The following is a 14,438-nucleotide window of genomic DNA, read 5'->3' on the forward strand; positions in this document are numbered from 1 at the left end:
TGATGCAGACGTTCACGTTATTTCTCACGAAAGTTCTTGTCATTGGCTTGGGGAATTAAACATGCTGAGCTTAGCTGAGCTCTCCACTGACCAATCCTTCACCTAGCGCACGTAGCGAGGGTGCGCGTTGCCAGGCGGCATGCGCAGCTGAGGCTTTACAGAGATACCCAACACACCTACCAAAATCTACAGTGGATATTAAGAATGTTGTACATTGCACATAGCTTATATGTCACGCCTCACATTTACATTCTAGGAAATACAAGTAGGCCTATAAGAAATTAATATAATTTAAAGACACAGCGTGATGGTGCCCCGCCCCCTACTTTGAGTGGATTTGAGCATAAATATCTACAGCTCACGTTCAGGGGTGCGTTTCCCAAACAACCAACCAAGTTAGCATTAAACCAATATGGTACGATGCAAGTTTGAACTAACTAACATCCAAAAAACGACTGTTTCCCAAAGCTGTAGTACCAACTTGGTCTGAACCAAGTTGATTTGAACCAACACAGTTCAAACCACGATGTTTTCAGATGTGTTCGGATGGTCTCGTTTATTGTCGGAATTCAGAGAAACAACCCGAAGTTGGCTGACAGTGCGAATGGTATTTCACCATTAAATGACCGTTAATGCCAAATAAAATATCCAGCACAAATTATATATGATAGACATAAATTAATAATTTATAAATTTTATTTTAAACACGTTTTTAGTTAGCGGGACTGCAGCTTATCACCTCTCCCGCCCGCTCCCGCATTGTGCACGCCCCCTCCCGCAATGAGCTTTCAAAATTTGTCCCGCGCCGCACTGCTTTGCGTCGGGTCCCGCGGGAGTGCAGGGCTCTACTGTGATGTTTAATGGAGCACCAAGGTCATGGAGAAACATTGCTTCGTTTTAACTGTGTGCTGTACCAACTGTATATGGTTGAAATGACAAATTAAAAAACAAAACAAAAACCTTAACCTTAACTTTAAGGTGTGAAAAAATGTGGGTGTGACAGTCCCGCGCAAAGCAGATTGCACAACCACATTCATACACGTAAATGAGTATTACACATTCTTTGTGGTAGGTGCAACCTGGAGTCAGATTAGAATGTTTTCCTAAGCTTACCTTGTTTGCAAAGGGAGGAGATTGTCGTCGAAACTACGGCCAATGGTGGAGCGGAGCTGCTCCCAGCGCCAAGATTTAATGCAGTGAATGAGACGGGTTTGGCACTGCTCCAGATTACACACTGCCTCCTGCAGCAACTGCAGACGCTTCTGTGTAAACACACACAAACCACTCCATTCACCTACTAGAGCTACTATAGATGCTTATGTTTGCATCTGGTCTGTCTCCAAAGCATACCTTAGGCTCAGTGAATGGACGTTTGTGTCGAGTGTTTACCTTCGTAAAGCCTTGATATTTCCACTCCAGCTGTGCTATGCGATTCTGTTTAGTGACCTGATCTGGCTGTTTGACTTCCAGCTCGTTTTGGCCTGTGGAGAAATACACAGAGAAGGACAGATTGAGACTGAGAATCACGCTGAAACAACAAGCTATTCACAACAGCACAAACAGGAAAATGAGGTACAAATCAACAAACTGGTCAGGGGGAAGTAAACAGGAACGATATACATATTCGTGCGGTAACACTTACTGTGCAAAAGTCTTCGGAAATCTTTTTTTGTACAAATTTTGTTATGGGATTTTTTTTATGACTTCTACATTATCAACTCAGTAAATTATTATTATTTTTTTTAGATCTCAATATTGGGTGGCACGGTGGTGTAGTGGTTAGCGCTGTCGCCTCACAGCAAGAAGGTCCGGGTTCGAGCCCCGTGGCCAGCGAAGGCCTTTCTGTGTGGAGTTTGCATGTTCTCCCCGTGTCCGCGTGGGTTTCCTCCGGGTGCTCCGGTTTCCCTCACAGTCCAAAGACATGCAGGTTAGGTTAACTGGTGACTCTAAATTGACCGTAGGTGTGAATGGTTGTCTATGTGTCAGCCCTGTGATGACCTGGCGACTGGTCCAGGGTGTACCCCGCCTTTCGCCCGTAGTCAGCTGGGATAGGCTCCAGCTTGCCTGCGACCCTGTAGAACAGGATAAAGCGGCTAGAGGAGATGAGATGAGATCTCAATATTAGTTTTCCAGGACAAAATTAAATGTTACAGAAAAATGTTTGGATGTCAGTAAATAAAGCAGCTTATTCTATCCACATTCACTGGATATGAGCAATCGTGTGCTCTGATGGGCTACTCTGCTACTAGGATATCAGCTCATATACTGTGAGTAGAGAAAAACAAAATGGTGGATTGTGTTGCTGAACCAACCAAGGACGAAATAAAAACTCAACTCGAAAACAAAACTGTAAAAAATACAAAAAAAAAGCAACAAAATATGGAATGAAATTATTTGATGGTCAAGTCAAGTCAAGTCAATTTGTATAGCGCTTTTAACAATAAACATTGTCGCAAAGCAGCTTTACAGAATTTGAACAACTTAAAATATGAGCTAATTTTATCCTTAATCTATCCCCAATGAGCGAGCCTCATGGGCTTGTAAGAACATCTCATCTCATTATCTGTAGCCGCTTTATCCTTCTACAGGGTCACAGGCAAGCTGGAGCCTATCCCAGCTGACTATGGGCGAAAGGCGGGGTACACCCTGGACAAGTCGCCAGGTCATCACAGGGCTGACACATAGACACAGACAACCATTCACACTCACATTCACACCTACGGTCAATTTAGAGTCACCAGTTAACCTAACCTGCATGTCTTTGGACTGTGGGGGAAATCGGAGCACCCGGAGGAAACCCACACGGACACGGGGAGAACATGCAAACTCCGCACAGAAAGGCCCTCGCCGGCCCCGGGGCTTGAACCCAGGACCTTCTTGCTGTGAGGCGACAGCGCTAACCACTACACCACCGTGCCGCCCTTGTAAGAACATAGCTTTTTATTTATTTTTTTAATGTTCAAGAAGAATTATTATTATTATTATTATTATTAAGGGCGGCACAGTGGTGTAGTGGTTAGCACTGTTGCCTCACAACAAAAAGGTTCTGGGTTCGAGACCAGCAGCCGGCGAGGGCCTTTCTGTGTGGAGTTTGCATGTTCTCCCCGTGTCTGCATGGGTCCCCACCGGGTGCTCCAGTTTCCCCCAAAGACATGCAGGTTACGTTAATTGGTGGCTCCAAATTGACAGTAGGTGTGAATGGTTGTTTGTCTCTATGTGTCAGCTCTGCGATAACCTGGCGACTTGTCCAGGGTGTACCCCGCCTCTCGCTCATAGTTAGCTGGGATAGGATCCAGCTCGAGTGTGACCCTGTAGAACAGGATAAGCAGCTACAGATAATGGATGGATGATTATTATTATTATTATTATTATAATTATTATAGCATTTTTCACAAATTGCTCCCATCATTTCGCCAGTTTGTTTACATTCTAAGCGGAAATGATGTTGTCGGACATTTTGTATAAATATAAATATTGATCGAATTTGCAAAAAATAAAAATGCTCTGTTTCTCAAAATCCAGTGACTGTGGATAGAATAAAACAGTTATTCCACTCAGTCTCATCGTACATGGCTTATAGCTGACTATCAGCTCATGCACGACTCGATTTCATGGAATAACTGTTAAATATTATGTAAGAGCCCACTTTTCAGATTAAAAAAGAAAACATGCTGAAGGCTACTGGGTTTTGGTGCAAAATGAAGACGCGAGTGTGACAGTCAAAGTGTCCAGAGGAACTGTGGCTGGTTCTGGAAGATGCTCAGTAAGACCTACAGCTCATTTCCGCATAAAACTGCACTCATAGTACCTGAGACTGCTATTTTTTTTTCAAGCAAAGGGTTGTCTCATACCAGATCTCGACTTTGTTTCATGTATTACTGTTTACTGCTCTTCATCATATTTTTTTAAACATAGAAGTGTTGGTAACTCGCCAGCGCCCCCTATAACGATCCCACAATTCCTTGCGCGCTCCACCCGGATGTGATGTAAAGTGGAACTGCTTTAACTGTATCGAGAGCGCCTCGATTCGCTCTCTCATGTTCTGACTACTGGAGTGGTCGGACGGACTGTAGGCACGCTCGCCTACAGTGTTGAGACTAACCGCTATTGTCTGAGAACAGCCTGTTCAAATTAGTTTCGGCCGAACTTTTGAACGACCCGCTAAGTTTCAGCGATATAGTGGTTTCGATTCTAAACCTTTGCAAAGTTTAACTACAGTTAAGTAGTTTTCCACGCTAAGAGGCATTTGCGGACAGCTTCGCTCCTCTCAGCCTTTTTCTCGTCGACGCATCACCGGAGGTTTCTCCTGAAGCACCGTGGGCCAGCTAGGCCTTCATCTCCCTGCTTCGTTAGCCGCGGTTGGACGCAACGCGCCGCTAACCTCCTCTCCTCGGACTGCGACCCTCAGCGCGGACATCGGAGAAAGAACTTCCATCGCATTGAGTAGGCACTTGGGCAAATTTTTAATTTGTAGCTTATTCAGATGGTTGTTAGGGTCATGTTTAAGCTTTGAGCTATTTAGCATACCCGCTCAGACACGGAAGGTGTTTGTTTGTTTTTATTGTTTGTTTGTTTGTTTTTATTGTTTGTTTTGGTTCTGTTTTTTTTCTTTGAACTTGTTAGACAGGGTATCTTGCATGATATCTTTCCTTAACTCCATTGCTAGCTTCCCTATCTGATTAGCAGCGCAGCGACAAGTTTGTTATTTTAAGCTCCGAGGCTAGACCGCTACAAGGCCTAGTTCTCTCCATCCAACACATATACACACTCTCTCACACTCTTTCTCTCTCTCTCTCTCTCTCGCGTTGAGTTCTTTGCCTAGATAGTCTGTTGGAAATTGTTGTTAAGTGCAGTGTTTGGATCCAGCTGTAGCGTGGTCAGATTCTCCTTAGCAACTTATTGCTAGCTACCTCAGGGTGATACGCTAGCTGGTAGGCTTGTGTTCTCGACTAGGCCTGCAGGCGCCATTTTTCCGACGCCATTTTGATACCTTCCTCATTGAGTTACCTGTGATACGACACCTAGGCACTGACCGCCATTTTGTTTAAGCATTGCCAGAGTGGCTAGTCATTAGCATCTGCCCACAGATACCTACACAAAGCACACATTAGCCACAGAGCTAATCCTTTGTTCTATTTAGCTAACATTCCTTTGTTTTAGCTAACGACAAGCTAGGTCACACACACACACATGCATCGGCTTGCCCTAGCCTCACACACGCACACACAAGGGATTCTTTTCTTTTTCCTTCTATCTCTTTCTCTCTCTCTTTCCCTCAAATTTATAGTCCAGGTGTAATTGTTCCATTGTTTTGTCTTGTTATTACCTTTGCTGACATTGAATGTATTTTGAGTTTATTATTATTAGTGAGTAGTAGACAAATAAAAGCTAATAAAATTGAATTGCATTTTACTTGTTCCTGTTGTTTATTCACAAGGTCAACTATTTAGAACTCCTTTTTCCTTCAGAATTTAGCTTTTGTATACAACTGGGTTTCCCATCTAATACAGAGCTACCATTAATCTTGAGTGTAACCATTCACGGTGAGTATTAAGATTAATAATTTAAGATTTTATGAGACTGATCTTTATTTATAAATTGATTAATTTAATTATCAATTATTACATAATTTATAATTTAATTAATCCCAATTCAACCTACATTAAAGTGGTGCCCCGTGTGAGGAATAGTTTAATGACCTTGTGAATTTCTCAACAATAACTTGTAAACTGCTGTATACCCAAAATCAACTGCCAAGGTATAACACAGATGACTTTAATGGTGAATCATTAACAGTGTGTTAATCACAGAACTGAAATTCAGCTGCCAACCACAGTTAGCTGATAAACTGGTTTAATTGATTAGTACATTAGAGTAATATCTAATCCAAGTACTTAATTAATATTATTAATAATAATAATCATTATTGTTAACTAATTATTAATTGAGCTAATTAATACAAGTGAAACATTAGTGAAAACAAAGTAGCTAAGAAACCACATCAATTATTTAGCAACTTGGATTAAATTAAATTCTAACCTAATCAACACCTAGTATTAATTTCCTTTAAGTTAATTAATACATTTCGAACAAAATGTCGCGTTCCCCATCAAGGGAGTCAGAAGGGCCCCTCCTCTCTCTCTTCGACGTTGTAGGCGATTTAGGCCAAGTCCCGGAGGATAGGAGAAATTACTTCTGTGATCTGGACCAAAAGGCTCGCTTTGATGAAATACACATAGCCGTTAGGGAACTTAAGGAGCGTACTATGACTCTCCCAGAAGGGCTACCCAAATTGTTCATGATCTACTATAAGGAAATGGAACATGTGTGTATGACCCTCGAACAAGAGAAAAGAACACTAAAACGACAACTGGCCGAAGCTCAAAGGAGAGCAGAAAGCGCGGAGAGTAGCCTCGTGGGCCTGAGAGCCACACAAGATGAACTAAAGCGCGAAATAGAATACCTCAGAGAAGAAGTGACGCAAGCACGTCGCTCAGATGAGGGATCGGCCAAACCCTCCCAAGAACAGAGTTCCGCTCTGGAGGAGGAAGAACCTGAGCTTAGAACGGTAGATCAGACACCGCACTCAAGCTCAACTCGCGTGAAAGTCGCGCGATCGCCACCTCGTGGCGCTGGGAGTTTTTACTTTACTCCCCACTACACCCCCTCGCGCTTCAATATCGCTGCAGCCTCTAGCCCGCAGAAAACGCCGCGCTATGTACCCTCGGACTCCTCTGACGGAGAGGCCGCCTACAAGCCGAAACGCAGACATAGGCGATATGAGAGCAGCTCAAATAGCGAAGACAGCGAGGACCCCTACGGGTCAAAATCAAAACGCCTCGTCGCAGAACGCAAAACTAGGATCCGCCAAATCGACGTCCTTGCGAAAGACATAGAGCGTTTTGAGCCGGAAAATCATAGACACCGAAGCGTTAATGATTATTTCCGGGAAATCGAGCGTAGCCTCCTGGACCTGCCAGAGGCTACGTCGCATGAAAAGGCCAGACTAGTCTGGAAAACTTTAGGTAGTGGCGTACGAGCATTCGTTGAGACCTTACCGCAGTCAGTCCTCGACAACTACAAGAAGATACGCAAGTACTTGAAAGAGGAATACTCGTTGTACGAGGACGAGACTGCTGCGACGATGGGTGCTATTCTGATCAGACAGAAACGAAGCGAACACCCTCGCGAGTACTACCGTCGGCTCCGTGCAGCGTACTTTCAGGGCAGAAGCGAGCCCGGGCTAGAGGAAGATCGCAACTTCAAGTCCCTCTTCCTCCATAACCTTCACCCGTGCATCCGTAACCAAGTAACACTCGCGTGTCGCCAGCGCCCCCATACTATGAGAGAAATGCGTCGCACCGCACAACTAACGTGGGAGACGTTCGTCCGACCCACGGACCGCCACGAGGACGATCCCAGAGTCCTCAGCCTATATGAGCAGGAAGGTCAGTCCTTAGGCCTAGAAGGGGGTGAAGCCCCAAACCGCGGGCCCCCTTGGGCGAACCCAAACCCCGGCCACCAGACGTCGAGTCAACCCAAAGGTAACTGGAAAGTTCGACAAGCTGGAGCCAAGGGGGAACAGGGCCCCAACGCCAAAGGGCAAGGTAACCGCAAACCTGGCAGTCACGGCCCTAAATCTCAGAATAGCGGACAGTCAAGGCCCCATCGCAACTCCTCTCGAAGGGAGCGGAGCCCTAAGCTAGCTACCGCTAAACAAGCCAACCAAGAGCCGCTTGGGATGGCAGAACTGAGGGCTGAATTAGCACGGATTAAACAAGCCAACCAAGAGCCGCTTGGGATGGCAGAATTGAGGACCGAATTAGCACGGGTTAAACAACTGCTGAGCAATAAGAACAGGAAGGGTAAGCCGAGCAAGGACAGGGACGAACCGTCAGCATGACTAGGCCGGGACCCATCCCCACCACCACCGCGTGTCTACCTCGTGGGGTGGGGAAAGGACCCCTGCCCAATAGGCAGCGATGAGTTGAAACCACCCCCTCCGTTAGTGAAGCCTGACCCGCAGGATGCACCCCTGACGCAGTTTCTTGGAGATTTGGTTAGGAAAGGCAACGCCAAGCGTATCTATACCCCAGTGGTGGTAGAAGGCAACGTTTCCCTCCAAGCTCTCTTGGATACCGGGTCAGAAATCACCCTGATGTGTTCCAAAGTCTTTGCAGAGGTTTCTGATGCGCGGCGCGCGCAAGGTAGACCCATCAGAACCGAACGTTGTGACGTCAACTTGGTTAGCTTCACCCAGAATCAAGCCCCAGTAACAACCATTGCATGGTTAGAACTCACTTTCCAGGGCATGTCCATCACTCACCCCACTTACATCTGCTCTGTTGGTGTAGAACCGTTCCTCATTGGCCAAGACCTACTAGATAGGCTAGCGCCCCTCATTGACTGTCGTCGTGGGCAACTGTGGGCCCAGGTCGCGTCCCCACAGACCCCAGATCCTCGTCGTCACGATCGAGCCTGTTGCGATGAAGTTAGGGTGGAGGCTACTCCACCGATAGCTGAGTCAGGGCAGGTCCCCGAGAACCTCGAGACCACTCCGCTCCCCCCTGAGCCGAGTCAAGACGCACCAAACTCAACCGACACTCTTCTCAACCGCAACGCGCTTGATGGCCACCCGTCTTTCCTTTGCTTTTTTGGCGAATCTGCCCCAACCAGGTACTACCCCTGGATATCTGGCAACATTGCTGTCAACGGCGTCACGGCACCTGGCGTCAGGTTAGCGCTTTGGTCAGAGAAGTCAGCCATCAGCCAAACGTGGTTCGACATAGTGCGTCAGAGCACTCCTTCCCCTGTCTTTGTGCAGAAGAGCCACCGGCTACTGTCAGCCGAACAACCCCAGAGCCCCATCAAAGCCACAGGCGTCTGCGCCGTGTCGCTCGCCATCGGTCAGAGAGAATTCCTTCATTTCTTGAGTGTCGTCCCCGGACTTCCTGACCCACTGGTCATTGGGGCAGACATCTTGGTCAGACTGGGAGCCCAACTGGACCTAGTCAACCGGGTCATCTGGACCCAAGCCGACGCTGCTAAGCACCCGTTCCAAGCTGACCCGGAACAAATGCGGTCAGGACAAACGATTCCCCAAGCCTGCCATGTCACTAGCGAATTTGACATTGTCATTCCCGCTAGGACTGCTGGTTCCCCTCTTAAGCTGGTCATCATGAAAGACCAACAGTTTCGTAGCCCCCAGGCGTTCTTCCAGCCTCTCAGATTCTTCATGGAGCTCGATTTAGCCGTGTGTGGGACTCCGCTGCTTGAAGTGAGTCATCGTTCCGCTTACCTCCTGGTTCAAAACTCCACGCGGGACGCCATCACGATCCCCGCCCGTCGGCCTTTAGGCCTTCTGATAGACCAGGCATTCCATGACTTTGAACTCACCATTCCAGTCATTGGTGAGCTGCCAACGCCGGACACTCATTCCGATCCAGTGGAACCTCCCTGGATCACTCTTCCTTTCCACATGATCCGCGTCGAACCTCACGACATGCTTTGCGACGAGCGCATAGTCATGACCAAAACTGACACCCCGAAACACATGCTGGTGTACGCTCTTGCCACGCAATTGAGCAACGACACCCCTGCAACTGAGGTCGTCGATTCAGCTCTAGGTGAACCGTACCCAGGCTTCGAACGAGAAGTTCAACAACAGCTGGTGAAAGCTGACAGCCTGACCACGGACACCCAGAGACGACAGCTCCGTGAACTGTTCTACGACTTCAAGGCGATCTGGGCGCGAGATTCCAATGACTGCGGAGTCACGGACATCCACACCGTCCGAATCCCAACAGATCCGAACGCTCCACCGACGTTCGTGTGGCAATACAAAATCCCATTAGCCGCATACGACTCAATACAAGAAACACTGGACACTCTGCTGGAAAAGCAGATCATTCGCGAGTGTAACTCGACTTACAACTCCCCCTTGTGGCCGGTGCTGAAACCGAACGGCAAGTGGCGTCTCACCATTGACTATAGGCAGCTGAACAAGCAAGTGCCCTTGTCAAGATGGCCCATGATCCATCTGGATCAAGAACTTGCCAAGGTGAAGGGTGCAAAGTTCTTCTCCACCGCCGACGTGGCGAGTGGATTCTGGACCATGCGCGTGGATCCAGCTGACCAGCACAAGCTGGCCTTTTCCTTTGGGAACCGCCAGCTAACTTTCAACCGATGTCCGTTCGGCTACGCGAACTCCCCCGCTGAATTCAACATCTTCTTGCATAAGGCAATGAGCGATGCCGCAGCTCGTGGCAACTTGATCTATGTCGATGACATCCTCATTAGGTCACAGACTTTTGATGCACACCTCGAAGAGATACGCCATGTTCTGTCTCAGCTGTCCAGAGCAGGAGCGAAGCTCTCTGTCACCAAAGGGCAGTGGTGTCGCACCAAAGTTGAATACGTTGGACTGTGCGTCGGGCCAGATGGCATTGAACCCCAGTCAGGGAGGGTGCGGGCTATCCAAGATATCAAAGCCCCATCCAACGTACCCGAACTCAGGAGCTTCTTAGGGGTCTGCAACTACTCCCGACAGTTCATCGAGGACTACGCGGAGATAGCACGACCGCTCACCGAGCTCCTCCGGAAGGATAAACCCTTCCAGTGGAGTGAGCCTCAAGAACTCGCGTTCAAGAGCATGAAGCAGAAGCTCTGCTCTGCTCCCTGCCTCGCGTATCCCGACAAAGACAAACCGTTCTTCTTGGAGGCTAGTTTCTCCACCCACTGCCTGAGCGCTGCACTGTCACAGCAGCATGACAAAGATCGCCGTGTCGTAGCATACGCCAGTCGGCCCCTCAGTGCTGTGGAGTTGAAATTTTCAGACTGCGAAAAAGCCCTGCTGGCCACGGTCTGGGCCGTTGAACACTTTCGCAGTTACATTGGTGGCCAGAAGGTGGTGATAGAGACCAATCATCAACCGGTCTCGTTCTTGAACAGCCAGAGGCTGAGAGAGGGAAGAGTTTCGAACAGTTGCATCGCAGCTTGGATGATGGCACTACAGGGCTACGACGTCGAGGTGAAGTACGCCCAGAACCACAAGATGGTGCTTGGCCGAGGGCTGGCGGAATGCCAGCATTGCGACTGCGAGAATAGTCCGGATCAAACCGAACTAACAACCGTACCTGCTCTCCCCTCCGACCACCACTACTATGACGAGAACGTCTGCAAAGACCTCCCCACCGCTTACATAGATGGATGCTCATTCCATCATGAACGCAAAGTCCAAGCCGGTGTCGGTATCGTATGGGCGAACGGCCCTATACAAGGGAAATACCAACACCGACTTGGGGCTAAGACTAGCCAATATGCGGAGGTAGCAGCCGTGCTCATCGTCCTGCAACAAGCTGCCCGTGAGAACATCAAGCGGTTAGTCCTCTGCTCTGATTCAAATTATGCCAGGCATAGCTTCGTCTCACACTTTCCCTCGTGGAAGGTGCAGGACATGAAAAACGCAAGGGGCAAGGAAGTGAAACACTCCGAACTCTTCCTAGCATGCGATCGACTCATAACCGAACAGGGAATGTGCGTCTATTGGAAGAAGGTGAAGGGACATTCTCAAGTCCCAGGACCTGACAAAGTCGGTAACGATGAGGCAGATGGCCTCGCCAAAGCGGGAGCCGTAGACGGCCCCCTTTGGGAATTCCAGCCGTCATGGCTTCCCGAGACGCCACGCCATAACGTAACCGCGATTACTCGCCGACAGGCTAGAGCAGGTCAAACTGACGCAGTACCCCAAGCAGGAACCGTGCAACTCGGCCGACTGCCCCAGGACGCCGACCTGGTGTCTATGCAGGAAAGGGATCCCGTGATCCACCAAATCCGTAAGTTCCTTGCGGACCCCGTGGCGTCCCCAATTTCCCCACAAGAGTTGCAACAGTCCCGAGACTTAAACCACCTTCACAATCTCAAAAACTGCTTAAAACTCGAGAAAGGACTCCTGGTGTACACACCACGCAACCAGGGACCTCCCCGGTGGGTCGTGCCCACAGATCATAGGGGGGTCATGTTGCAGTACGCTCACGACAGCCCGTGCGGGGGCCATAGGAACGCTCAGGCGACCTACCAGACACTCCAACAGATTGTCTATTGGCCCTTCATGATTCAGGACGTTACTGAGTATGTTAAAGGGTGCTTGATTTGCTGCCAATTCCGACCAGCCCAACCGTTGAACCGCGCCCCACTGCAAAGCAAAGGCATCTCATTCCCCTGGTCTAATCTCCAGATAGACTGGGTCGGACCGGTGCCGAAATCAGCTCGAGGTAATAAGTATCTCCTGACCGTCACTTGCGCGTTCACGAAGTGGGTGGAATGCTTGCCCGCCCCAAACGAAACCGCAGAGACCACCGCTCTCCTTCTTATGAACCATGTGTTCAGCCGTTGGGGCTTGCCCCTATCCATTGATTCCGACCGAGGTACTCATTTCACCGCAGAGGTCATGAGAGTGTTGTGGGAGATGCTCGGAGTCGAGGCAAAATTCCACATCGCGTATCATCCTCAGTCTTCCGGTCAGGTCGAACGCGCCAACCAAACCATCGTGAGCATGCTTCGCAAGTATGTGAGTCACCATGGCAAAGATTGGGACATCAAACTCCCTCTGGTGCTGATGGCCATTCGGTCCACTCCTCACCGCACCACCGGAGTCACCCCGTTCGAAATGATGACTGGCCGTGAAATGGTTCTTCCCTTACACCTCCTCTACCGACCAGAGGACCTAAGCGTTGCCACCGCGTACACTGCACACCAGTACGTCACCGACTTGCAACGCCACTTGCAGGCCACGTTTGCGTGGGCCCAGGAACACCTCGAAAAGAGTGCGAAAGGACAGAAAGCTTACTACGACAGAAAGGCGACACACCGTGAGTACGAAGTAGGCGACAGAGTCCTATACTTCAATTTCACCAAACCGGTAGGAGTAGCCAGAAAATTCTTACCCCGTTGGTCCGGCCCTTTCGAAATCGTCGGTAAACTGTCCCCCGTCGCCTACCGCATCAAAACTTCGAAGCCCAGCCAGGCGCCTTCGTATAGATGGGTCCATAGCAACCAAATAAAGCTTTTTGAGCAGTCCACACTCCATAGGGGGGTGGACAAACAATAAGTTATAGCCTGCCCAACTTAGTTGCATGCCTCTCAATCCATAAGCGTGCATCTATAAGTAACCACCCTCGTTATCACTCAAATCGGAATAACAAACTCCTGTATGTTGCAGAATGGCCCCTCTCTGGATCCTCGGTATCTTCCTAGTCCTGCAGACCACATTGGCCGGTAACATAGTGGAACCAGGTCCGCCGAGTGGCATTGTTCTCCAAGATGCCCCAGGACTGCTCCTCACCAATTGCCGCGTCCATACCCAGCGCGTGTACACCCGCCTCGATCCTTGGGACGTGTACCGTAAGCATTTTAGATCGCCCACACAAACAAACCTCGAAACCGGGCCTGACTCCGAGATTGGGTCCAACATCGAACACGCCAAGCGTACCACAGTTCACATGCTCGAACAGTTACAGAAGTTCATAGTCACTGAGGAGGAACTCAGCGGCAAAACACGCCCTAAACGGTTCCTCGGAGGACTACTTACTGCTGCATCCGCCATTGGCTCTCTGTTCTCAATGGGCCTCTCTGCCGTTAACACCGTTAGCCTAACCGCGGTCAAACGAGAAATGAACATTCTTAAGGAAGAAATGCCAGAAATCCAGGGTAGACTACTAACTCAACAGGAGGAGCTGCAGGGCCTAGGCAAAACCCTGCAGGGAACCATACTAACCGTTAACATGCATTCTACATTAATCAAGAACACAGTACATGCCGTAGACAGGCTAGCAGCAATCATGAGAAGCGAAGTCAAGTACGTCCGAGTAATCCGAGACCTAATGCAGGACCTGATGAGAGAAGTAAGTAGCTCTCTCAGCACCCTGAGTGGAGGTAAAATCCCACCATATTTGATACCCCTCAGCATGGTTGACAGCATACTCCGATCTACTACCACGACTAACGTTTACTCATCACAGATTCATCTGGCTTATAGTCTTGGCAGTGCTATCCCCATTTTTGTGAACCCTCAAAACCTAGAAATAGGCTTCATCCTCAATCTCCCCGTTATTGAACGGCAAAACATATACAGAATCAAATCTGTCCTGAATGTAGGTTTCTGGAACAACGACGTACACGTACGTTTGCAGACACCTTCCACCATAGCCTATCACGATGACAACCCCTCTATCTACCTCGTCCCTAATTTAGACATGTGCACCTCTACCAAAGATATCCACTGGGTCTGCCCCAGCAATCCCTTTATCCGAGACACCACAGACCGTCTCTGTGGATTGACAAAAGTCCCCGAGCAGAAGTGTGCAGGCAAATTGTCTATTAAAGATGAAGGAATAGGAACTAGAGTAGAAAGAGCTGGTAATCGGTGGCTAATCAACACT

General features: G+C 48.8%; 1 protein-coding gene across 4 annotated transcripts in view; it reads right to left on the reverse strand.

The window, feature by feature from the left end:
* The window catches only part of stat6 (signal transducer and activator of transcription 6, interleukin-4 induced), a 231,692-nt gene that overhangs the window by 95,836 nt on the left and 121,418 nt on the right, over positions 1-14,438 (reverse strand). For all 4 annotated transcript variants that reach the window (XM_060938425.1, XM_060938423.1, XM_060938424.1 and 1 more), the window contains exons 6-7: positions 1,390-1,481; positions 1,114-1,262 (exon numbers count right to left, since the gene is read on the reverse strand). In XM_060938425.1, coding sequence (XP_060794408.1) covers positions 1,114-1,262; positions 1,390-1,481 — 241 coding nt within the window. The remainder of the gene's footprint in view (positions 1-1,113; positions 1,263-1,389; positions 1,482-14,438) is intronic.

The sequence above is a fragment of the Neoarius graeffei genome, chromosome 13 (genome assembly GCF_027579695.1).
Source record: "Neoarius graeffei isolate fNeoGra1 chromosome 13, fNeoGra1.pri, whole genome shotgun sequence".
Taxonomy (NCBI): domain Eukaryota; kingdom Metazoa; phylum Chordata; class Actinopteri; order Siluriformes; family Ariidae; genus Neoarius; species Neoarius graeffei.